Consider the following 24,917-nt stretch of genomic DNA (forward strand, 5'->3'; position numbering starts at 1 on the left):
GTTTTTGTGACTTTGTCTTTGCAGTAATAAACGTTTTCTTGTTCAACGCCTTGAGTCTCCTGTGTACAAACTCCACCTAAAACCAATCATGTTAGCCCATTACATTTTTATTCAAACATATTAACACTGCTATAATCCAGATTTGTTATGTATTTCAGATGCTGGAAGTTATGTGGCGGCTGATGGATAGAGCATAAAAAAAAGAGGAAAATACAAGCGTTTTATCAATATTATGTGGAATAAAGAGTATCACTGAAATGACTGCATTTCGCATCAATATGGCTTGCATTTCCTCTCGCAGCTTTTGGGATGTTTTGAGCTATCAGGGCGAGTTAGCACATGATGCATTTTGTCCAATACTGTAGCATTTAGCGAGACTATGCACAAGATGACAAACTGAGTGCTTAAAAAGAGATATCACTTAAAAGATGATGATCATGTAACCATCAGGCCAGTCTAGATGAGAATAACAGTTTGAAAAAGGTCAGGGGGCGGGAGTTGGAGTTCTTAGCATCTCTCAAAAATCATTAAAAAAAACTTCCAAAACCAACCAGCATTCAAACAATACACAAGAGTAACATCCTGATGTGACAGCAAAGAGGAGGAGGATGAAAAACTTACATGAAGCCATATGAGAGCCGGTGGAGGAGGATGAGGATGAGGAGCACTCGACCAGCAGAAGCCAAGCAGTCTCATTAAAAAGTTCAAAACAGGGGCTCTGCACAGTTTAAATATTAAATACATGAAATGTCCACATAGCGGAGAGAAAAAAGACCGTTTGGGAATCGTTTGTGCAGCACTATAAGTTTGAATAAATAGTGGATTTACTTGCGCTAGTGTGAACTAGGGCTGGGCGATTATATGATCGTGATTAATTTGAGTTCGATCCCAGTGATCAGATGATAGCATATTTACTCGATTATGTCTGTTAGAAGTTACGGCAGTAGTCAACAGTAGGGAAGCAACAATGCTTGGTATAATCCTGCACGGAACAATCCATCTTTATTGACCGTGATCCTGTGTGTGTCTGTGAATGTGTACGTTTGCGTGTGTATGCGCCACCTCCCGTTCCACCGTCGCAAAAGTGAGGCTTGATTGACGTTCAATCAGCGATGTGCCTCTTCCCCTGACACAGCTGGAAGTGCAGCCCACAAGAACAAAATAAAGACATGTGACTAACACGAGCATAGAAGTTGAAATACAACATTTAAAAAGGACCAGCGACTTTAGTTTCACGGTCTGCTGCAGTTCACCAGTAATCCTGCCCTGAATGCGGACCTGCAGGCACTCAGAACGTCTATGTGACTGTATTGGTCCCGACTGGGAGAATGAACACACCCACTAATTTAATCAGTAACGGCATTTTTATATCTAAATTATTTTAAATCAGACTTTTTGTTTATGTGTCTGCAAATATTTCTCTCATGTACTAAAAACTCTGCAGAGAGACACTTTGTGTTCTTTTTGTTTGTGCAGAAAAAAAAACATTTTGTTCTTGAAATAATCTGTGTTGGCATATATAATTTTACAGTACCGGTACCTCAATTTTAAACTGCACTTTAATGTATTTTCATTCAGTATAAGATACAGTATTTGGGTTTTAAAAACCCCACAATCTTGGTCACCGCTTGTATACATCAGTGCTTGAGAAGTACTGATGTATACAAGTAATTAAAAAATACAAATAGTAATTTACCATTTTGAAAGTGTTGTTTAGTAAATGTTAACTTGAAATACAAGTCTTATAGTGTTCACTACACCAATTATACTTTGTTTACTGCAGAATGTTTGTAATGACGAGCAAAAAAAACTAAGTAACTTTTGAGAGGCGAATAAGTTGTTCTCATTACCCCAACAAAACGTACCGAAAAAGAATCAAACCGTGACTCTAAGACCAGGTACGGACTTTAGCGTGGGTTACCTGTACTGCTGCACCTGTAGTAAACACAAATATAGATATGAACAAAATGACAGTTGTCAGCTTTTAGCATGTATTACCTCAAACAAACATGGTGGAAATGTTTGTTACAAGATACTGCAGTAGCAAACAGTTGGGAGGTGGTACTCTGTATAATCCTGCACAGGACAATAAGCTTTAATTTAAAAAAAAAAATCGTGATTTTTTTTTTTTTGTTGCCATATTGCCTAGCCCTAGCATTGACGTGTTTGTTTTTGAGAGATTTCCCACATAGAGAAAAAATACTGGTTGTCAGTGTACTGCAGCCACACGTTCCCACTCGGTAAGCTTTACCCGGGCTATACAGTGTCCTCGCTTCTAATCATACCGCCTGGCCCAGCTCTTGTTGTCCCTGTGGCTGTGCAGTCCTCTCCTCTGCCCTCCCAGGAGAGTGCCGTCATTTAAAAAAAAAAAAAAAAAAGTTTTTGGACAAGCTCACGTCTTGAGACTCAGTCGAGAGGCTGCGGGTCGGCGATGGGCATGGTGTGCAGGACCTCGTCCAGGAGCTGCAGTGCGCGGTGTAGATGGATCTCGATCCAGCAGGGCGTCTCTTTGATGCTTTGTCGCGGGTAGTCGGGCCCCCAGCCCTTGACAAAGCTCATGCGCAGGATGCACAGCCGGCGAAGGTCGTCGACGCCGATGCCTGCGGCCGCAGACAGACCTGCGGGACAAGAGGAGGACAGGAGACATTTAAATACACAGTTAGTAGGGATGTCCGATATTATCGGACTGCCGATATTATCGGCCGATAAATGCTTTAAAATGTAATATCGGAAATTATCGGTATCTGTTTCAAAAAGTAAAACTTATGACTTTTTAAAACGCCGCTGTGTACACGGGCGTAGGGAGAAGTACAGAGCACCAATAAACCTTGAAAGCACTGCCTTTGCGTGCCGGCCCAGTCACATAATATCTAGGGCTTTTGATACACTCACAAGTGAATGCAATACATACTTGGTCAACAGCCATACAGGTCACACTGAGGGTGGCCGTATGAACAACTTTAACACTGTTACAAATATGCGCCACACTGTGAACCCACACCAAACAAGAATGACAAACACATTTCGGGAGAACATCCGCACCGTAACACAACATAAACACAACAGAACAAATACCCAGAACCCCTTGCAGTGCTAACTCTTCCGGGACGCTACAATATTCCCCCCCCTTATCGCAACCCCGTGCCCCCTAACCCCGCCCACCTCAACCTCCGCATGATCTCTCAGGGAGAGCATGTCCCAAATTCCAAGCTGCTGTTTTGAGGCATGTTAAAAAAAATAATGCACTTTGTGACTTCAATAATGAATATGGCAGTGCCATGTTGGCACTTTTTTCCATAACTTGAGTTGATTTATTTTGGAAAACCTTGTTACATTGTTTAATGCATCCAGCAGGGCATCACAACAAAATTAGTCATAATAATGTGTTAATTCCACGACTGTATATATATCGGTATCGGTAATTAAGAGTTGGACAATATCGGAATATCGGATATCGGCAAAAAAGCCATTATCGGACATCTCTAAAAGTTAGTTTGAGCCAATGATGCAAACTGGAACAAGAATCCAGAACCTGGACAAAAAAAGGACAAGATTAGACAGAGAAATGTGCCGCCCGCTGCTCTCCCTCATCTCTCTGTCCATATTTTATCTCCACAAACGGCGAAAGGGTCAAAGCTACACCTAATGGAGTTGGAACAATCTGTCACATTTTGGTGCAAGTCTGAATAAAAAATGTACAACCAGCCATATATTTAATTTGTACTTTTTTTTTTTTTTAAGTATAGTTCCAGGTGTTTTTCCCCTACTTTTTCAAATGTACAAAGTAGAGATGTCCGATAATGGCTTTCTTGCCGATATCCAATATTCCGATATTGTCCAACTCTTAATTACCGATTCTGATATCAACCGATACCGATATATACAGTCGGGGAATTAACGCATTATTATGCCTAATTTTGTTGTGATGCCCCGCTGGATGCATTAAACAATGTAACAAGGTTTTCCAAAATAAATCAACTCAAGTTATGGAAAAAAAAAATGCCAACATGGCACTGCCATATTTATTATTGAAGTCACAAAGTGCATTATTTTTTTTTAACATGCCTCAAAACAGCAGCTTGGAATTTGGGACATGCTCTCCCTGAGAGAGCATGAGGAGGTTGAGGTGGGCGGGGTTGAAGGGGTGGGGTGTTGGGGGGTAGGGGGTACCGGGGGGTGTATATTGTAGCGTCCCACAAGAGTTAGTGCTGCAAGGGGTTTGGGGTATATGTTCTGTTGTGTTTATGTTGTGTTACGGTGCGGATGTTCTCCCGAAATGTGTTTGTCATTCTTGTTTGGTGTGGGTTCACAGTGTGGCGCATATTTGCAACAGTGTTAAAAGTTGTTTATACGGCCACCCTCAGTGTGACCTGTATGGCTGTTGACCAAGTATGTGTGGCATTCACTTGTGTGTGTGAAAAGCCGCAGATATTATGTGATTGGGCCGGCATGCAAATGCAGTGCCTTTTAGGCACGCCCCAAACATTGATGTCTGGGTGGAAATCGGGAGAAATTCGGGAGAATGGTTGCACCGGGAGATTTTCGGGAGGGGCACTGAAATTCGAGAGTCTCTCTGGAAAATCGGGAGTGTTGGCAAGTATGACTGGGAGACGCAACTGCTCTGTACTTCTCCCTACGTCCATGTACCACTCCGTACAGCGGCGTTTTAAAAAGTCAGAAATGTTACTTTTTGAAACCGATACCGATAATTTCCGATATTACATTTTAAAGCATTTATCGGCCGATAATATCGACAGTCCGATATTATCGGACATCTCTAGTACAAAGCCACTGATACAAAAAACTAAGCTGTAACAAGGGTGTTACGTGTAGGAATTTTTTCTGCACTTCAATGCTAAATCTTTAGGGTTTGACAAAGGCTTTTCTCTTTCTATATTTTCTTTAATATCGATTTTTTTTAAATTGATAGCATGTAGTTGATCAACAGAAGGGGACTTTGCATTGAGCCTTGAGGTACACCCTGTGCAACTGAGCTGAAGTGCTATTTACAGTTATTGATGAAAATTAAGTAGACTTTGTAAAGAACAAACCCTGAAGATAATTAGACTGATCTACAGTAGTTCCAACACTTACTGATGGCCGGAGCAATGCCGCCCACGGAGCCAGGCCCGGGGATGTTCCCGGCCACCGCTGCTGCCTGAGCCGCAGCAGCCGCTTGAGCTGTGGCTGCCTGCTGCTGCATTTGCCTGTGGCACTGACGCAGGTCAAAGACCTGGAGGAGGCCGGGACAAACACTCATACATTGAGTTATAACGGATACGATGGGTTCAAAAGGCTGTGGGGAGCACGCAATTTTGTTTTTCATGCATTACCTTGATGTAAGCACTGGGATAGATCTTGTGGACGGCGTCCCCGGGTGCCCGTCCCGCCTCTCTGTCCAGGTAATAACTCTGCACAAAGACTGCATGGTCACTCAAACAGCGCACCCACACGTCTCCTTCACCTTTGCACTCCAACTGCACGCCTTTGCCAATATGAAGCCTAAGAAACAAAACAAACATGTATATATGGAGCTTATTACTGTATATAGTTTTTGTTATCTACGTGAAAGCAGCAAAGTACCTGGCCCTCTCTATGTTCTCCGTCCTGTGGACGTTGCTCAGTTGACCCAGACAGAAGCGATCGCCTCCAGAGGGGTCCACGTAGCCGTCCACGGTCACTATCGGGCACGTGGAGGGCACCTTAAACGTCTCACCGACTTGGACGTCCATCTCAAAGTACGCGATTGAGCACCAATATTCTGGAGCTGTGTGAAAAAAAACAATCATGTCAAATCAGCTGATGATATGTTAGGAGTTGCGGGGGTTTTTTTGCAGCAGATTGTCAACCAGGCTGAAAACACTTTAAATTAATTGTGAATATGCCAACTGAAAGTATTTTACCTCCATTCTTTCATTTTAATTTAAATTATAACAGTTTTATGATTATTTTATTTTATGTTTTACTTTTAATTATTACTTTTATGATTCTTGTAATTTTCTGTAAAGCACTTTGACTTGCCTTGTGTACAAATTGTGCTCTATAAATAAACTTGCCTTGCCTTACAAATTGGAAGCAGGCAAAAAATTAAACACAGGCTGTTTTTTACAAAAGTAACATAAAATGTAAAACAATTGGTGTGTGCACAATATGTATTATTTACGAGTTATTTTTGTGTTTCACTGTTTTACTTTGTAAGAATGGCGCCGCTCAAGTGGCAGCTTGTTGCAGCAGCTATGTGGTCTTTTATATCCTCCTTTGTGTTGTTGATTGTTTCCCTCTTGTTTTACCTTATTTTTTGAGGACTTTCTGAATCCATTGTGGGATACATAAAGTATATTCCTTGGGGACCAATAAAGTTTGTCTAAGTCTATTATATTAACTCATTTTGTCACGTTAATAATGATTTTGACAAAGTGGAAAGGAAAATAATATGTTTGACCACCTGGTAATTTATTAACAAATATAATTAAATATTGCACATCGTAGCAGCAGCAGCAGCACCATTGTTGTTATAGTGGTACGAGCAAACTGCTTAGGCAGCGTTAATAGTGTTGGAGAGTTGATTACAGTATATTATATATATATATATATATATATATATATATATATATATATATATATATATATATATATATGTGTATATGTATATATATATATATATATATGTATATACCGCATTTTTCGGAGTATAAGTCGCACCGGAGTATAAGTCGCACCTGCCAAAAATGCATAATAAAGAAGGAAAAAAACATATATAAGTCTCACTAAGTCACACTGGAGCCCGGCCAAACTATGAAAAAAACTGCGACTTATAGTCCGAAAAATACGGTGTGTATATATATATATATATATATATATATATATACATAGTATACAATAAAGTACTATCTATCTATTTACAGTACATGTAAGTGTAATGCATGAGTTTCACAAAAACAGCTATGTAGCGCAGCCACCAATTTAAAGCGCATGCTGAGGTAGATAAATCTTCTGGATGCTGACTATTCATGATCGATAAACAAAGCAAACTTTTAATGCCTATGTTTTTTGACCGTGCGCTTAATTGAGACTAGCGCAACGATTAATGGTACTAATAATAAAGTAATATTACCGTTTTAAACTAAAATGATCGTAAAACCGTAATTCATAACCCCACTTTGATTAATTCATAGTTCAGTGATACTGCTTATTTTGTGGAGAAGCCACTAATCGTTAGTTAGTTTGAATACTGATATACTTTACTAATATAATTCTATAATCCAAGACACATTAAAAGGGAACTGCCCTTTTTGGGGGAATTTTGCCTATCGTTGAAAATCATTATGAAAGACATGACGATGGATGTATATTTTTTTAATGCAGTCTATATTTAAAAAATAAATGTGATCAAAAGTCAGCTTACAATGGAGCCTATCAGAGCGGTTTTATTCTGCCTATATAGCCCTTTAAAAAACCTCCAAACACCTCCATTAAGGTTTTGTATACAGTATACACAGTAAGTATATATGTAATGTAGTAACGGGAACATTCATAACATTTAATATTTACGTATTTTGATCATTTTAAACATTCATTTCATAAACACATCACGATGTTCGCTTTTTTTTCCCTTCATCACCGATTTCTGCTCACTGCAGACTTTATGAGAGCCAACAAACCTAATATTACATCACTTACTGTACAACGTCTGCTGTCATTAGGATGCTGACAACTAAATTGTTTATATATTCCCATTTAGATGAAGAATGACTCATAAATGAAGTGAAGTGAATTACATTTATATAGCGCTTTTTCTCAAGTGACTCAAAGCGCTTTACATTGTGAAACCCAATATCTAAGTTACATTTAAACCAGTGTGGGTGGCACTGGGAGCAGGTGGGTAAAGTGTCTTGCCCAAGGACACGACGGCAGTGACGAGGATGGCGGAAGCGGGGGGATCGAACCTGCAACCCTCAAGTTGCTGGCACGGCCACTCTACCAACCGAGCTATACCGCCCCCAATCCTCGGGAAGAAGGGGGTGGGGTTGACCACGTGTCTTTTTGTGTTGTTCTCGCCATTTCTGGGTCTAAATTGGATGTCAAAGTGTACAAACTTGTCGGAATATGCCCTCAGCCTTCTTCTGTCCAGGTGAGAGGCATGATTTATGATCTACAATAAACTTCCAAGGAGCAGGAAAGCGAGGAAACAGCAGACCACTCAATGATGTCATCGCAATAAATACATTGTCTGCGTTAGCACTTGTAATAACAATATTACTAAAACCTGGTTAATATTTAAATCACAAAATGTAAACAGAGTATTATTGGCGGTTTTTTGATGTTTTTTGGAGGGTTTTATGGGCGGAATAGAGGACCTCCCAACCCCGTCGTCATGTCTTTCGTAATGATTGCTAACGATAGGCAACATTTTTTTTTTTAAGTTCCCCTTTGAAGTCTTTCCCCATTACAAACGTCAAACCCTATTCTAAAATTGTATAAACACATTGCTGTCTGAGCAACTAAACTATTCAATTGTGCACATTGAACCGACAGGCTGTGCTCTCTCAGAACAAAGTGATAGCAGTGAAGAGCCATACACGGATAAACAGCTATATACTTACCTGACGTGCAACACTCGTTTTGTATTTATCATTAAGAAACACTCTAAAACAGGGGTGTCAAACTCATTTTAGCTCAGGGGCAGCATGAGGGAAAATCTATTCCCATGTGCGCCGGACTGGTAAAATCATGATAACTTAAAAATACAACTACGACAACTTCAGGTTGTTTTCCTTCTTTTACTTTGACCCAAAATAGAACAAGCACATTCTGAAGATGTACCGTATTTTCCGTACTATTAGCCGCACCTAAAAACCACAAATTTACTCAAAAGCTGACAGTGCGGCTTATAACCCGGTGCGCTTTATATATGGATTAATATTAAGATTCATTTTCATAAAGTTTCGGTCTCGCAACTACGGTAAACAGCCGCCATCTTTTTTCCCCGTAGAAGAGGAAGTGCTTCTTCTTCTACGCAAGCAACCGCCAAGGTAAGCACCCGCCCCCATAGAACAGGAAGCGCTTCTTCTTCTACTGTAAGCAACCACCCGCCCCCGTAGAAGAAGAAGAAGCGCGCGGATATTACGTTTCATTTCCTATGTGTGTTTACATCTGTAAAGACCACAAAATGGCTCCTACTAAGCGACAGGTTTCTGGTTCATGAAAAGACGCAATCTCTCCATCCGCACACGGACTACTATTTCACAGCAACTGCCTAAAGACTTTCAAGAAAAGCTGGCTACTTTCCGTGCATATTGTAAAAACAAGATAGCTGAAAAAAAGATCCGGCCAGAGAACATTATCAACATGGACGAGGTTCCACTGACTTTTGATATTCCTGTGAACCGCACTGTGGATACAACGGGAGCACGTACGGTGAATATTCGCACCACAGGGAATGAGAAGTCATCCTTCACTGTGGTTCTAGCTTGCCATGCTAATGGCCAGAAACTTCCACCCATGGTGATATTCAAAAGGAAGACCTTGCCAAAAGAGACCTTTCCAGCCGGCGTCATCATAAAAGCTAACTCGAAGGGATGGATGGATGAAGAAAAGATGAGCGAGTGGTTAAGGTAAGTTTACGCGAAGAGGCCGGGTGGCTTTTTTCACGCAGCTCCGTCCATGTTGATATACGACTCCATGCGCGCCCACATCACGCTGGTTTTTAATATATTATTAAAGTTTGACTGACCTATCTGACTGTTTTTTTGACATTCCTTTAGCGCAGTTAGATGCGGCTTATAACACGGGGCGGCTTATAGGTGGACAAAGTTTTGAAATATGCCGTTCATTGAAGGCGCGGCTTATAACCCAGGGTGGCTTATGGTGCGGAAAATACGGTACATATCACAAATAATCTTTTTGACAAAACACTTCCAAGTTAGTTGGAAAAATATGTTTAAAAAAATGGTGCAGTTTTAAAAACACGGAAGAACACAATGAACTTAGACTTTACCTATGTGTATCTACAAAACTAATATACTGTAAGTCACCACCTACTGTACAGTATCTGGGGTTGAATAAAATACAAAATTTTAAAAAAGTATTCTATGCATCAACTACCTCATTTGTCATTTCCACATATTAATCCTGTGCCAACTCAACAAACCATGCAAACGGAAGTAGAAACTATTTAGAAGGGTTGATACTCCCTGCCTTGTAGGCATTACTGTGTATTGATAGAAAAATAAAGCTGTGCAATGCATAAACAATTTCAACAAATCAAATGTATAAACTTCAGAGACTGACAGTATTGCAGTACTAAATCACACACTGTTCATTCTCTTTAAATATCCACAGAAGACAATCATTTTCACAGAACTATATCAAGGTGCACTGCCTCATGCAGCATTTTAAGTGGCGTTACCAATTGTTTATTTTACTCCTGAAACCTGGCATCTTTTAGCTTTCACAAGTGCATCAGTATCAGGTGTAACATCTTCAGTGGCAGACAATCTCAGGATGCTAAACATATGCTTGTGCGTGCTTCTGAGCGCAGCTTTGGTTTTTTTTTATGCTCATTACAGAGAAAATTTGCCCACAAAGATATGCGGTTTCCCATTGACTCCTGTGAATAAATAGGAGGATGATAATTTTTTCTAGTAACACTGCTTTTCTCTTTTTTGACAGAGACATTTTGTAAAAATGTTGGTGCCAAAAAACAATGTATTTGCAGCGGTTTCGTTCATTTAAAAATGCAGCTAATTTTTACACTTAGCAAACTCATCTTGCGGGCCGACTTAAACCCGTTCCCGCCTGCGGGCCGCAAGGTTTAGAATGACTGCTGTAAAACCTTTACAAATTAAAAAGGAATAAGACAAAACATATTTATAGGGCTGTCAAAGTTAGCGCGATAACGCGTTAACTATAAATTTCAATAACGGTACTAATTTTATTAGCGGCCGATTAAAGGGGAACATCATCACCAGACCTATGTAAGCGTCAATATATACCTTGATGTTGCACAAAAAAGACCATATATTTTTTTAACCGATTTCCGAACTCTAAATGGGTGAATTTTGGCAAATTAAACGCCTTTCTATTATTCGCTCTCGGAGCGATGACGACATCGGGAAGCAATCCGCCATTTTCTCAAATACATTACAAACACCGAGTCAAATCAGCTCTGTTATTTTCCGTTTTTTCGACTGTTTTCCTTGAGGGTATGTCTACAGAATATATTAATTGATGAAAATTGGGCTGTCTGCACTCTCAAAGTGCATGTTGTTGCCAAATGTATTTCATATGCTGTAAACCTAGTTCATAGTTGTTAGTTTCCTTTAATGCCAAACAAACACATACCAATCGTTGGTTAGAAGGCGATTGCCGAATTCGTCCTCGCTTTCTCCTGTGTCGCTGGCTGTCGTGTCGTTTTCGTCGCTTTCGCTTGCATACGGTTTAAACCGATATGGCTCAATAGCTTCAGTTTCTTCTACAATTTCGTTTTCGCTACCTGCCTCCACACTACAACCATCCGTTTCAATACATTCGTAATCTGTTGAATCGCTTTAACCGCTGAAATCCGAGTCTGAATCCGAGCTAATGTCGCTATAGCTTGCTGTTCTTTCCACCATGTTTGTTTGTGTTGGCTTCACTATGTGACGTCACAGGAAAATGGACGGGTGTTTATAACGATGGTTAAAATCAGGCACTTTGAAGCTTTTTTTAGGGATATTGCGTGACGGATAAAATTTTAAAAGAAACTTCAAAAAATATAATAAGCCACTGGGAACTGATTTTTAATGGTTTTAACCATTCTGAAATTGTGATAATGTTCCCCTTTAACGCGAACACTTCCTTTTTGACCATCCTGCCATGCCGTAGCAGGGGGAACTTGACTGCAGTTCACTTGTTACTGATAAGCCACAAGCGAGCAGAAATGGACAACGGATAAATGATAAATGATAAATGGGTTGTACTTGTATAGCGCTTTTCTACCTTCAAGGTACTCAAAGCGCTTTGACACTACTTCCACATTTACCCATTCACACACACATTCACACACTGATGAAGGGAGCTGCCATGCAAGGCGCTAACCAGCACCCATCAGGAGCAAGGGCGAAGTGTCTTGCTCAGGACACAACGGACATGACGAGGTTGGTACTAGGTGGGGATTGAACCAGGGACCCTCGGGTCGCGCACGGCCATTCTTCCACTGCGCCACGCCGTCCCGGAAAGTCTACATTATAGAAATATCAGGTTCAAAGCCATGGAAAGTTGTTCTCCCAACAAGAAAGGACTATTTTTCACCGTGAGAAGAGGTGACATCCCAGCAGCAAACACATGCATCAGCCATACGCATAGGGTTGTCTGGAGCGGAGACATCATGTCCGCACCGTGGGCGTACGTTCGTATATTCGAGTTATACCCGCGGACAGCTATCTTCACAAGTTAAGATGACACTGTTAATGAGAGAAAGGCTCCCAGGAAGGCGAATCAAGTGTGACATCAGGCTTTTGGTCACAGAGATGGCGCGACAGAATCCAAACAGAGTCTCTAAACACGAGTACAGTCGCCTATGACCCCAAAAATAGATGCTAAATGTGTTGCCAATCGTTTTACTACAGAAAAAGTGACTAAAAGGATAGGAGAAATCTCTAAAAAAAAAAAATTAAAAAAATTCTCAAAGTACATTGCACAATAAGCACCAACAATTTAAAAATAGAACAAAAATATATGTAAGAAAAATATATATGTTAATACTATACTTAACAGATTCGTTTTAAATGTATAGTCACATCCTTTTTAAAGAATATATAGCAATATAGCAAATCATGCAATGTCATATTGACCACGCCCCTATCCATGCTTCCACCGCCACAGGTATTTTGGCAATTTAGGGGAAACCGTGACATTAACAAAATGTCTTACATAATGATGCTTTGTCAACGATGTTTTGTAAGTTATTCTGTGATATTTGCGCCTAAAGAAATTCTAGTATACACCAGTTTAGGAATATGGGGGTGGAGGCGATGTGGGGTTTCTGGCTGGCTAAAATCTTGTGTAAATTCTTGTATAATATGTTCTGGTCGAGTTCTCAATTACAGAATGATTAGCAGACTCAATATTACATTTTATTAATTAATAGGGAAGATTAAAACATTGTCATGCAGCAATATGAAGCCACACCCATCTGAAAATGATCTGTCTTATTAATGATGAAAAATTATACCTGTCTGTCATTAATCAGGAGTACTTTTGAGTTAACTATAAAACAAAATGCGATTAATCGTGATTAAATATTTAAATGGTTTGACAGCCCTAATATTTACACATTCAAACAACAATAATATGACACATTATTAACTGTATCCACTCGGCATCCATTGCAGTGGTCACCCAGGTGGGGATGCCCACATCTGTTGTCCCTTCCAAGGTTTCTCGTTGTCCCATTGTCCACGTTTTTTCTTGCCCTGATGTGGGATCTGAGCCGACAATGTCGTCGTGGCTTGTGCAGCCCTTTGAGACATTTGTGATTAAGGGCTATACAAGTAAATGTTGACTGATTGATTGATTTTATTTTAGTGTGTACTTTTTGAGCGCATTCAACAATTATTAATAATAATAAAAAATAATACTTATTAATAGGAATTTTCATATTGTTACATCCTTAGAGACCCTGCCAATTATTTGTTTTTGTATACCAAGCGCCGGCAATTATAGGAAAATTGGCAGGTATTTGAATCGAGGCGTTAATTGTCGTATTTACGGTAACTCACCTGGGTGGTTGGATATAGGAGGCTGGAATGCTATTTCATTGCCAACAGGCCCTGCAAGAACACATTAGAAAGGGGAAGAGGGTGGTAATGTTGATATATGTCAGTTATATAAACTCATGACAGTATAGCTTATCATACTAAATATATTGTAATAAGCTAAATAACTGACAAAGAGTGTAAATACAGAACTTATATACGTACAATAATGTCCCGTGTGAGACATGGGTGTATGGTGCTGTAGATGTCCATTTTGATGCGGAGGCACCGCAGGGGTGAAGCTGCTGTTTCTGCTCCAGTTGGGGTTGGAATCTGTAAAAAAAAAGAAAGAAAAGGAAATAATAATCCAACGAGCTCCATCATTAACGTGTTTGGACATTGAGGCGACTCACTTGAGGGTCCGGCGCTGATAGAGGAGAAGGCGGACGTGGAAGCCGAGCTGCTGCCTTCGGGTGGAGGGAGTAACGCTGGGCTGCTGAAGGTTTCCTGTGGGCCGGGCCTGGATGGAGGATGCTGGATTGTCTGTAGGTGGCTTTCAGAGCTGGGGTGAGACTGCTGGTTGTCGTAGTCATACTCGTCTTTCACCATGAGAGGACCTGGAGGAGATAACAACAAGTACACTTAAGCTTGTCTCTATTTAATACAACTTGTTTAATATGGAAGAACTTACCTGAGCTTGAGAGTGTCAGTCCTGATAGGTCTGCGAAAATATTAATATTATGTGTCCAATGATTTAAAAAACTTTGATCACCAAGTTGTGTGTGTACATACCGATGCCTGGTGAGACCACTCTCTCATAGTGGTATGGGTTGACACAAACATTGTCACATTTGAGGTCAAAGGCATACTGGCAATATTTGACGTGTTTTAATTCGTTCTTGTGTAGATCGGGCCACCGCCACAGTCGCGCATAGACAACATGGGGGAATCCTTTACGACCAGCAACCTAAAAAAACAAAGCGCATTTGTGTGATGATTAAAAAATCCCTAATATGCTAAATTAATGACGAGAATCAAACCTCCCCTTTACTTGTTTGCTTCACTTTTAAGTAGTGATGTGCGATACCACTGACTTTCTTTTCGATCCGATATCGAGTAAAATTTAGGCTGGTATCGGCGATACCGATACTTTGTGAAAATATACCTAATGTGTCTGCTAAAATGTAAAAAGTTGTTTTTGCAAATAATATCATACCTATCCAAATGTAAAAAGTTGTGTTTGCAAATAATATACCTATCCAAAAAAAAAACACAGCAAAATGTAAGAAAAAAAGGGCAAAAAATCTGAATGTAATGAGAAAAAGCTGAAATTGTTATACTAATTAATAATTGTATATTTAGTCACCTATAACACCAAGTTGTATCTTTAAATATATATATTATATGTGTATAGCATTTAATAAATTATATATATATATATATATATATATATATATATATATATATATACACATATATATATATACACCGGTACGTTAGATCAGGAAAAACAGAGGCTATATCATCCCTACAAGCCTGTTTCCCTGCTCATCAGGGGATTTTCTAAAGTTATAAAATCCCGACAAGCAGGGAAACCTGCGAAACAGGCTTGTAGGGATGATATAGCCTCTGTGTTTTTATATATATATATATATATATATATATATATATATATATGTACACACACACACACAGTACAGGCCAAAAAAGTTTGGACACACCTTCTCCTCATTCAATGTGCTTTCTTTATTTTCATGACTGTTTACATTGTAGATTGTCACTGAAAGCATTAAAATTATGAATGAACACATGTGGAGTTATGTACTTAACAATAAAAGGTGAAATAACTGAAAACATGTTATATATTCTAGTTTCTTCAAAAAAAGCCACCCTTTGCTCTGATTACTGCTTTGCACACTCTTGGCATTCTCTCGATGAGCTTCAAACACACCTGTGAAGTGAAAACCATTTCAGGTGACTACCTCTTGAAGCTCTTCGAGAGAATGCCAAAAGTGTGCAAACAAGTAATCAGAGAAAAGGGTGGCTATTTTGAAGACACTAGAATATAAAACATGTTTTCAGTTATTTCACCTTTTTCGTTAAGAACATAACTCCACATGTGTTCATTCATAGTTGTGATGCCTTCAGTGACAATCTACAATGTAAATAATCATGAAAATAAAGAAAACGCATTGAATGAGAAGGTGTGTCCAAACTTTTGGCCTGTACTGTATATATATACACATCTAAATGCACCCCCCATTCTTGACTTTTCAGTATGCGGCCCTTGGTATAACAAATTAGACACCCCTGATCTAAAATATTAGAAGCTCTCAAAATAGAAATGTACTGTACCGGTACTAGAAATGCAAACAAAGTTTAGTTAGTCAGGTTTTAAAAAAATAATTAATTTATGGATGAATTCATTTGAAAAATTACAACTACCTTAGTAAACACTTAAATGAGTGACTGAACATTAATATTTTTGTACGGGCAGAATTTGTGTTATAATATGATTATTACAATCATATTATTATTTTTTTTAAATTCTATTCTTACATGGGGAAAAAACAATAAAATCTAAGAAAAAAGTGCAAAAAAATTGGTATGTAATAAGACATGGCTGAATTGGTGTAACCAATAATTAATAATAGTCACCTGTAATACAAAGCTGACACAAAATGATGTCTTTAAATATTTGTATAATTTATTTTAAATACAAAACTATTAATATGGCCCTCACCCCAAAAGTTTGGACACCGCTGAACTAAATTATCAAAAGTATCGATATTTTGATTTAAGAATGGATATTAGGGCATAAAGATCTGGTATCTGTGGTACTGATATTTCAGTATCGATCCGCACATCTCTACTTTTAAGAGAAGAGGCGCTCAGACGCTTTTGAAGCACCACACTGCCACAGTTGACCCACCCTGCTTACACTGTATATGCCCATTTTTGTTAACACAAATGTAAAAATATGTTGGGGTTTTTTTTTTAGTTTTGGCTGTGGAGCTGTACGTTTTTGTGTCTTTATCCGAACTAACGGAGCATGATGTTGCTGTGAGTGAAATGTTAGCACTTTAACTCACACAACTATGCTAGTTTTGCTAATGTTTGTGTCCTGCTGTCTCACTCCATTGTTGTATGCGATATAAGACATCTATTATGTTGTTATCTATTAAGTAAAAAGTGGATCAAGTACACATTCGTGTTTCTTGGACAAGACGGGTGTGGACGAACACAGCTTTTTGGCGTAAAGCCAGGGGCGCCGAAAAGGGGGGGTAAAGGAGACGGATTCAAGGGGGCCATGATGGAGGGGGGCCCAGAGAGGCCCCTAATGATGATGGAATTATAATACAGAAAAAATAATGAGACTGTGTTGGGGGCCCTGTAAAGATTATTTTCATGGGGCCCAAAATCCCTAGCGGCACCCCTGCGTAAAGCATATTGTTTTTATTCCTCCAATACCTGTAGGCGACCATCCAAAGTCCGCTGTATGGTTACACACTTGCTGGGATGCGCCCCGTTGGTGGTGATGGCCGTGATGAGCGAATCCAGCTCGTCTTTCTTCTCCTTCAGCTTCTTGACCAGGCTCTCGATGGCTCGCTTTGCGAAGCTCTCGCTCTCCCCCCCTTGTCGGTGGCACATCAGGCTGTGGACGATGCTCAGGCAAGCGTCGTTACTGGTGGGCGTGTTCGTGATGGACATCCTGCTCCTTAGATTTCAGCCTTGGGGAGTTTCTCTCTGTCTCTCGCTCCAGTGTATGTGCCTGTGCCAGAGGCCGCTTTAGAGTCGATACAAGCGCAGTGCCAGAAACCTGAGACACAAAGAGAAGCAAGTGAATTATTTAGTGTGAAAGTTGCGAATAGAATGCCGCTGCAATCTATTAAATCCAAGTTCAAGAATAACAATAAACATGCAGTACATCCTCTTCAAATTCATAAGATGAGCATTTGTTAAAGGAAGTCGTTGACGTAATTATGCAGGTGAACTTACTGTAATGAGGTCAATTCATGTACTATAGCAAAGATTCTCAAACTGATTCTCACATACAGATATACTAAAGGTTTTACAACACTTAAAACTAGAAATGTCCGATAATATCGGACTGCCGATAAATGCTTTAAAATGTAATATCGGAAAGTATCGGTATCGGTTTCAAAAAGTAAAATTTATGACTTTTGAAAACGCCGCTGTACGGAGTGGTACACGGACGTAGGGAAAAGTACAGAGTGCCAATAAACCTTAAAGGCACTGCCTTTGCTTGCCGGCCCAGTCAAATAATATCTACGGCCTTTCACACACACACAAGTGAATGCAATTCATACTTGGTCAACAGCCATACAGGTCACACTGAGGGTGGCCGTATAAACAATTTTAACACTGTTACAAATATGCGCCACACTGTGAACCCGCACCAAACAAGAATGACAAACACATTTTGGGAGAACATCCACACTGTAACACAACAGAACAAATACCTTCTTCCGGGACGCTACAATATACCTCGTCTACCTCAACCTCCTCATGCTCTCTCAGGGAGAGCATGTCACAAATTCCAAGCTGCTGTTTTGAGGCATGTTAAAAAAATGTATGCAGTTTTTGACTTCAATAATAAATATAGCAGTGCCATGTTGGCATTTTTTTTTCCATAACTTGAGTTGATTTATTTTAGAAAACCTTGTTACATTGTTAGATGCATCCAGCGGGACATCACAACATAATTAGGTATAATGTGTTAATTCCACGACTGTATATATATCGGTATCGGTTGATATCGGAATCAACAATTAAGAGTTGGACAACATCGGAGTATCGGATATCGGCAAAAAAGCCATTATCGGACACCCCTACTTAAAACCTTTAGTATATCAGTATGTGGAATTAAATTATGGAACGGATTAACCAAAGAAATCTAAGCACCAATATGATTCAGTTTAAGAGACTGTTCAAACTACAAGTGTTCACAAAGTACACGAAACAAGAATCATGATGAACATCTTGGACCCTTCTTTTCCCTTTTTTTATTGAGACAGAGATTATTTTTGTATTTAATATTCGTATGCTTACTATGGTATATTATTTATTTGTTCACTGTTCTGTTACAGAGAACAGGGAAATTGGATAAAAATTGCTACGGTATGAAAAGGGGTAGGATTAAATAAGCTCTGCTTCGTCCTACTCCTTTTCGGACGTGCTGTAACGAAACAACTGGAAATGTGCGATGCATTACATTGTATCGTATGCATGTTCGAAATAAACTGAAACTGAACTGAACTGAAAAAAAAACTGTGGTACGGGCTCTACCGAGTGGTATGCCAAAGTCCTGGGCATGACATTAAAGTGCATCCGGCAGTGGAGGCTCCTCTATGGGGTCTTGGGGCACTAGGAGGTTAACCCTTTTACTACTGTTACCCCAGGTGGCCCTTGGCAAAGGCCTAGTACCTGACTGCCCCCTAGCCAGGGATACGGTGAAGACCTCAACGGCGGAGCAGGCGGAAGACGGTAGATTTAAGAACTACCACAACGGCTGCGATGGCGGAAGAAGGCTGCAGCAGAAAAGGGTCCCCAGTCGTCTTGGGACTCCATGCCACTGGACCCTGACCCGATTCCGTCAAGGATCGTGTGGTGACTGTCTGTGCACCAGTCTGCCCACGTAAAGCACAGGCATCCTCCATGGAGGGATACACCCCTACCAAGAGGATCGTCATACTCGTTCGAGTGACCGCCGATAATAATAATATGCCAAAGAATCCCTTCATTAAAGTACAGTGTTTTATTTTCCTATAATCAAACACAATGTTCCTGTTCAAACTGTGTGTAATGTTACAGTGGCCAAAAATATTAAAAATACTTGGTAAATACAACCTCTGCCTTGTTTTTAATGAATATGTAGGCCGATTACGCTACTGTTTATTAATGTTGGTCATTATGGTGGTACTTTGAGAGTCAAGTCTTTTCTGGCGTGGTACTTGGTGAGAAAAGTTTAAGAACCACTGAGATAGGCTCCAGCGACCCCCCCGCGACAAGCGGTAGAAAGTGGATGTACTACAGTACAATGTAGGGAACACCATGTATTGACAATAGACATTAAACATAACATAATAATTGCCAACACAATACGAGATAAAAAAAATCAAATGTTTAGTAATATGTGTGTTGCATCTGGTCAGGATGCAACCCGAACGCCTCCTTAGGGAGGTGTTTCGGGCACGTCCGACCGGTAGGAGGCCACGGGGAAGACCCAGGACACGTTGGGAAGACTAGGTCTCCTGGCTGGCCTGGGAACGCCTTGGGATCCCCCGGGAAGAGCTGGACGAAATGGCTGGGGAGATGGGAAGTCTGGGCTTCTCTGCGTAGGCTGCTGCCCCCGCGACCCGACCTCGGATAAGCGGAAGAAGATGGATGGATGGATGGAATATGTGTGTTAACAGCTCAGGAAGGGCTGGGCGATATATCGACATACGCAATATATCGCGGGTTTGTCTCTGTGCGATATAGAAAATGACTATATCGTGATATTCGAGTATACGTTCTCACGCAGTTGCTTTTAGCTGCTGGCATTACACGACAGGCTCTTCCCACTCCTTCTTGTGTCTCCTTCTCACAGACAGCAAGCGCACCTTCTACATACGTCACATACATATACGCCCTCGCGCAGCAGAGAGGTAGTAGCATGGCTAAAGTTAGCTGTGGTGCGAGTGGTAATACGAGAGAAAGAAGGTGCGAAGCTGGTAACAAATGAAGGAAGAATTCATTCCCAAGAAAAACAGCAGGGGGCCCATCGTCTGGCGGTGGTTTGGCTTCAAGTGGGAATATGTCGAACAGACAACCGTAATTTGTCAAGTGTGGGGCAAAAGTGTTTCTACAAAAAGTAGCATTACTGCTAATATGTAGCATCATTTGAAAAGTCACCTGCTAGAGAATGAAGAGTGCTTACTCCGCATGTCAACATCTCCATTTGGTGCCACACGCCCACACCACCAAAATGCCGAGGCAAACATTTCCAGATCAACACCGTAAGAAAAAAAGGAGATAATGTCCGCAGGAACCTACCACATAGCGAAGGACGAACACTATTTGATTTCCTATTATGCAGCTCATTTTTATTTGACACTTATTGAAATATCTTGTGTGACATCATGTTTTTAAAGTATTGCAGTGGCGTTCTGTACAAAAAGTGCACTTTAATTTAGTTTTGTTTTGACATGTCATCTTAGTGCACAAAAGTGCACTAATAGCTTGTTTTAAAATGTCTCTGACAATCTTGCACTTTCTGTTTTGGAAATTACATGAATGTTTGTGCCACTGCTTAATAACTGTTTAATAAATACAGTTTTGGTCAATTGACTTAGTTGTGATTTCCCTCTCTGCATGGAAGTTTAAAATGAGCATATATTAACACAGTATGAACAAGAATGTTTTAATGTAGACACATAGAATCATCATACTGGTGTGATTATATGCATCAAGTGTTAATTCAAGGCTAAGTCAAAATATCGAGAGATATATCGTGTATCACGATATGGCCTGAAAATATCGAGATATTAAAAAAAGGCCATATCGCCCAGCCCTAAATCAAACACAATGTTACTGTTCAATGTAATGTGTGTAATGTTACAGTGGCCAAAAATATTAAAAATACTTGTTAAATGCAACCTCTGCCTTGTTTTTAATGAGTACCTAGGCCAGGGGTCGGCAACCCAAAATGTTGAAAGAGCCATATTGGACCAAAAATACAAAAACAAGTCTGTCTGGAGCCGCAACAAATTAAAAGCCATATTACATACAGATAGTGTGTCATGAGATATACATTGAATTTAGATGACTTAAAGGAAACTAAATGACCTCAAATATAGCTACAAATTAGGCATAATGATACAATATGTACATATAGCAAGCCCAGGGGTCGGCAACCCGCGGCTCTAGAGCCGCATGCGGCTCTTTAGCGCCGCCCTAGTGGCTCTCTGGAGCTTTTTCAAAAATGTATGAAAAATGGAAAAAGATGAGGGGAAAAAATATATTTTTTGTTTTAATATGATTTCTGTAGGAGGACAAACATGACACAAACCTCCCTAATTGTTATAAAGCACACTGTTTATATTAAACATGCTTGACTGACTCAAGTATTTGGCGAGCGCCGTTTTGTCCTACTAATTTTGGCGGTCCTTGAACTCACCGTAGTTTGTTTACATGTATAACTTTCTCCGACTTTCGAGGACGTGTTTTATGCCACTTCTTTTTCTGTCTCATTTTGTCCACCAAGCTTTTAACGTTGTGCGTGAATGCACAAAGGTGAGTTTTGTTGATGTTATTGACTTGTGTGGAGGGCTAATCAGACATATTTGGTCACTGCAAGACTGCAAGCTAATCGATGCTAACATGCTATTTCGGCTAGCTATATGTACATATTGCATCATTATGCCTAATTTGTAGCTATATTTGAGGTCATTTAGTTTCCTTTAAGTCATCTCAATTCAATGTATATCTCATGACACACTATCTGTATGTAATATGGCTTTTAATTTGTTGCGGCTCCAGACAGATTTGTTTTTGTATTTTTGGTCCAATATGACTCTTTCAACATTTTGGGTTGCCGACCCCTGAGCTAGCCGAAATAGCATGTTAGCATCGATTAGCTTGCAGTCTTGCAGTGACCAAATATGTCTGATTAGCACTCCACACAAGTCAATAACATCAACAAAACTCACCTTTGTGCATTCATGCACAACGTTAAAAGTTTGGTGGACAAAATGAGACAGAAAAAGAAGTGGCATAAAACACGTCCTCGAAAGTCGGAGAAAGTTATACATGTAAACAAACTACGGTGAGTTCAAGGACCGCCAAAATTAGTACGACAAAACGGCACTCGCCAAATACTTGAGTCAGTGAAGCATGTTTAATATAAACAGTGTGCTTTATAACAATTAGGGAGGTTTGTGTCATGTTTGTCCTCCTACAGAAACCATATTAAAACAAAAAATATATTTTTTCCCCTCATCTTTTTCCATTTTTCATACATTTTTGAAAAAGCTCCAGAGAGCCACTAGGGCGGCGCTAAAGAGCCGCATGCGGCTCTAGAACCGCAGGTTGCCGACCCCTGACCTAGGCCAACTACGCTACTGTTTATTAATGTTGGTCATTATGGTGGTACTTTGAGAGCATACTTGCCAACCTTGAGACCTCCGATTTCGGGAGGTGGGGGTGGGGGGCGTGGTCGGGGGTGGGGCGGGGCGTGGTTAAGAGGGGAGGAGTATATTGACAGCTAGAATTCACCAAGTCAAGTATTTCATATATATATATATATATATATATATATATATATATATATATACATATATATATATATATATATCCTGAAAATACGCAAACAAAACTGTGTTTAGATAATAGATACTTCAAACTTGCATAAATAAATATTAAGGAATATAACATAACTTGGCTTCTGAGAGCTTCAAAATGTAATGAATAAAATGATAAAGTTGTTGATAAACAAGCACTTATTTTAATAATTAAATATGGTCATTTTAAATGAATTATTATGATAATTTAAAATTAATTATTTCAAATATGTTTATTTTAATGTATAATTCTATGGCTGGATGTAATAAGGAGTCAGAAAAAATACAAATAAAAATACAATTAATTTTGATGTTTTTAGCAAAATATAGTAAACATTTATTTATTTATTTATTTTTTTTTAACTAATAAATATATTTATTTTTAGGTAAGATAAACATAATAATACAATTTATCTCTAGTCTGGATGATTTTCTTCTTGTCACCCTGTTGTCCTCCCGTCGTGAAAAAAGGCTGTCCTCACTCAGGTCCGCATGGACCTGAAAATCGGGAGATTTTCGGGAGAATATTTGTCCGGGGAGGTTTTCGGGAGAGACACTGAATTTCGGGAGTCTCCCGGAAAATTCGGGAGGGTTGGCAAGTATGTTTGAGAGTCAAGTCTTTTCTGTCCCCGAAAGGGACAAGCGGTAGAAAATGGATGTACTACAGTACAATGTAGGGAACACCATATATTGACAGTAAACAATACGAGATAAAAAATAAAATGTTTAGTAATATGTGTGTTAATAGCTCAGGTCAATTAGAGAATAATTAGCTGTTAACAACACCACATGTACCTAATTAGGCACACGATATACGCATGACTTTATACTTTAGGATAAACATGCAGAGCAAAAGTGTGTTGTTGTAAATTATCTACAAGTTTAGGTTTAAAAGAAAATGAGCAGGTTTATTGCTGTGAGCTAACACCGCCAGCCTAACATACTGTATCCGTGGTGCTGTTTTTGCGTTAGCTGGGCCTAACAGTAATTAAAATAAAATGTTTACGTCTCGCAACAACACCAATGACGAACACAAACTCGTCTGTTAATCGACGACTTTTAACGCAAATAATAGAGAGAAGGAACAGGGGGGAAATAATGGCGCTTTCCAATTAGAGCTAGCGTGACTGATTTGTAGGGCGAGCTGGCTAGTTAGCTAGCTGACGGCTAGTGCTAACTATAGGAGACTTTTAGTGACTTCCAGCTTACTAACCTTCTTTCTGTGACGGTCCTCCGCGGTCAGGCCACTCTGTTCTGGGGTCTTATGATCCCCCAGGGTCGTGTTTGAGCTCCGCTGGTGATAAATGTCCGCATGTGAGCGCAGCGAGAGATGCTAACAACAGTTGTCTCGCTCGCACAGAAAATAAACAGAACATTCCTCCCCTCCCACACCGGACGAACTGCGCATGCGCAGATTGCATCAATAATGTTTTATAGTAGAATACTAATTTAAAGGTTGGCAAATAAAAGCTGTTCAACCGCAACCCTAATTCAAATGCATTATAAATGTGCTTTTTTTATATAGGAAAGCTGGCAGTGGACCAAAACACCAGTAGGCCAATACATTAGGGCAGTGTTTTTCAATCACTGTGCCGCGGCACGAGGTGGGCGGGGTCAGGGTTGGTGGGGTCGGGGTGGGCGGGGCCGGGGGCGGGGTTTAAGGGTGAGGAGTATATATCTAGAATTCACTGAAATTCAAGTATTTCTTATATATATATATATATATATATATATATATATATATATATATATATATATATATATATATATAAAATAAATACTTGACTTTCAGTGAATTCAAGCTATATATATATATATATATATATATATATATATA

The 24,917-nt window shown here is 39.7% G+C and overlaps 1 protein-coding gene across 1 annotated transcript; it reads right to left on the reverse strand.

Annotated features, from left to right (window-relative positions):
- Positions 1–89: 89 nt before the first annotated feature.
- Positions 90–24,461, reverse strand: smad4a (SMAD family member 4a). The gene is made up of 11 exons (XM_061926930.1): positions 24,294–24,461; positions 17,208–17,556; positions 14,529–14,703; positions 14,428–14,457; positions 14,150–14,353; positions 13,962–14,069; positions 13,761–13,811; positions 5,584–5,767; positions 5,334–5,502; positions 5,095–5,233; positions 90–2,618 (listed from the first exon to the last, which is right to left on the reverse strand). The coding sequence occupies exons 2-11, from the start codon at positions 17,445–17,447 to the stop codon at positions 2,407–2,409; spliced, it is 1,512 nt and encodes a 503-aa protein (XP_061782914.1). The 5' UTR covers positions 17,448–17,556; positions 24,294–24,461; the 3' UTR covers positions 90–2,406.
- Positions 24,462–24,917: the final 456 nt, after the last annotated feature.

Source organism: Nerophis lumbriciformis, linkage group LG32 (genome assembly GCF_033978685.3).
Source record: "Nerophis lumbriciformis linkage group LG32, RoL_Nlum_v2.1, whole genome shotgun sequence".
NCBI classification, from domain to species: domain Eukaryota; kingdom Metazoa; phylum Chordata; class Actinopteri; order Syngnathiformes; family Syngnathidae; genus Nerophis; species Nerophis lumbriciformis.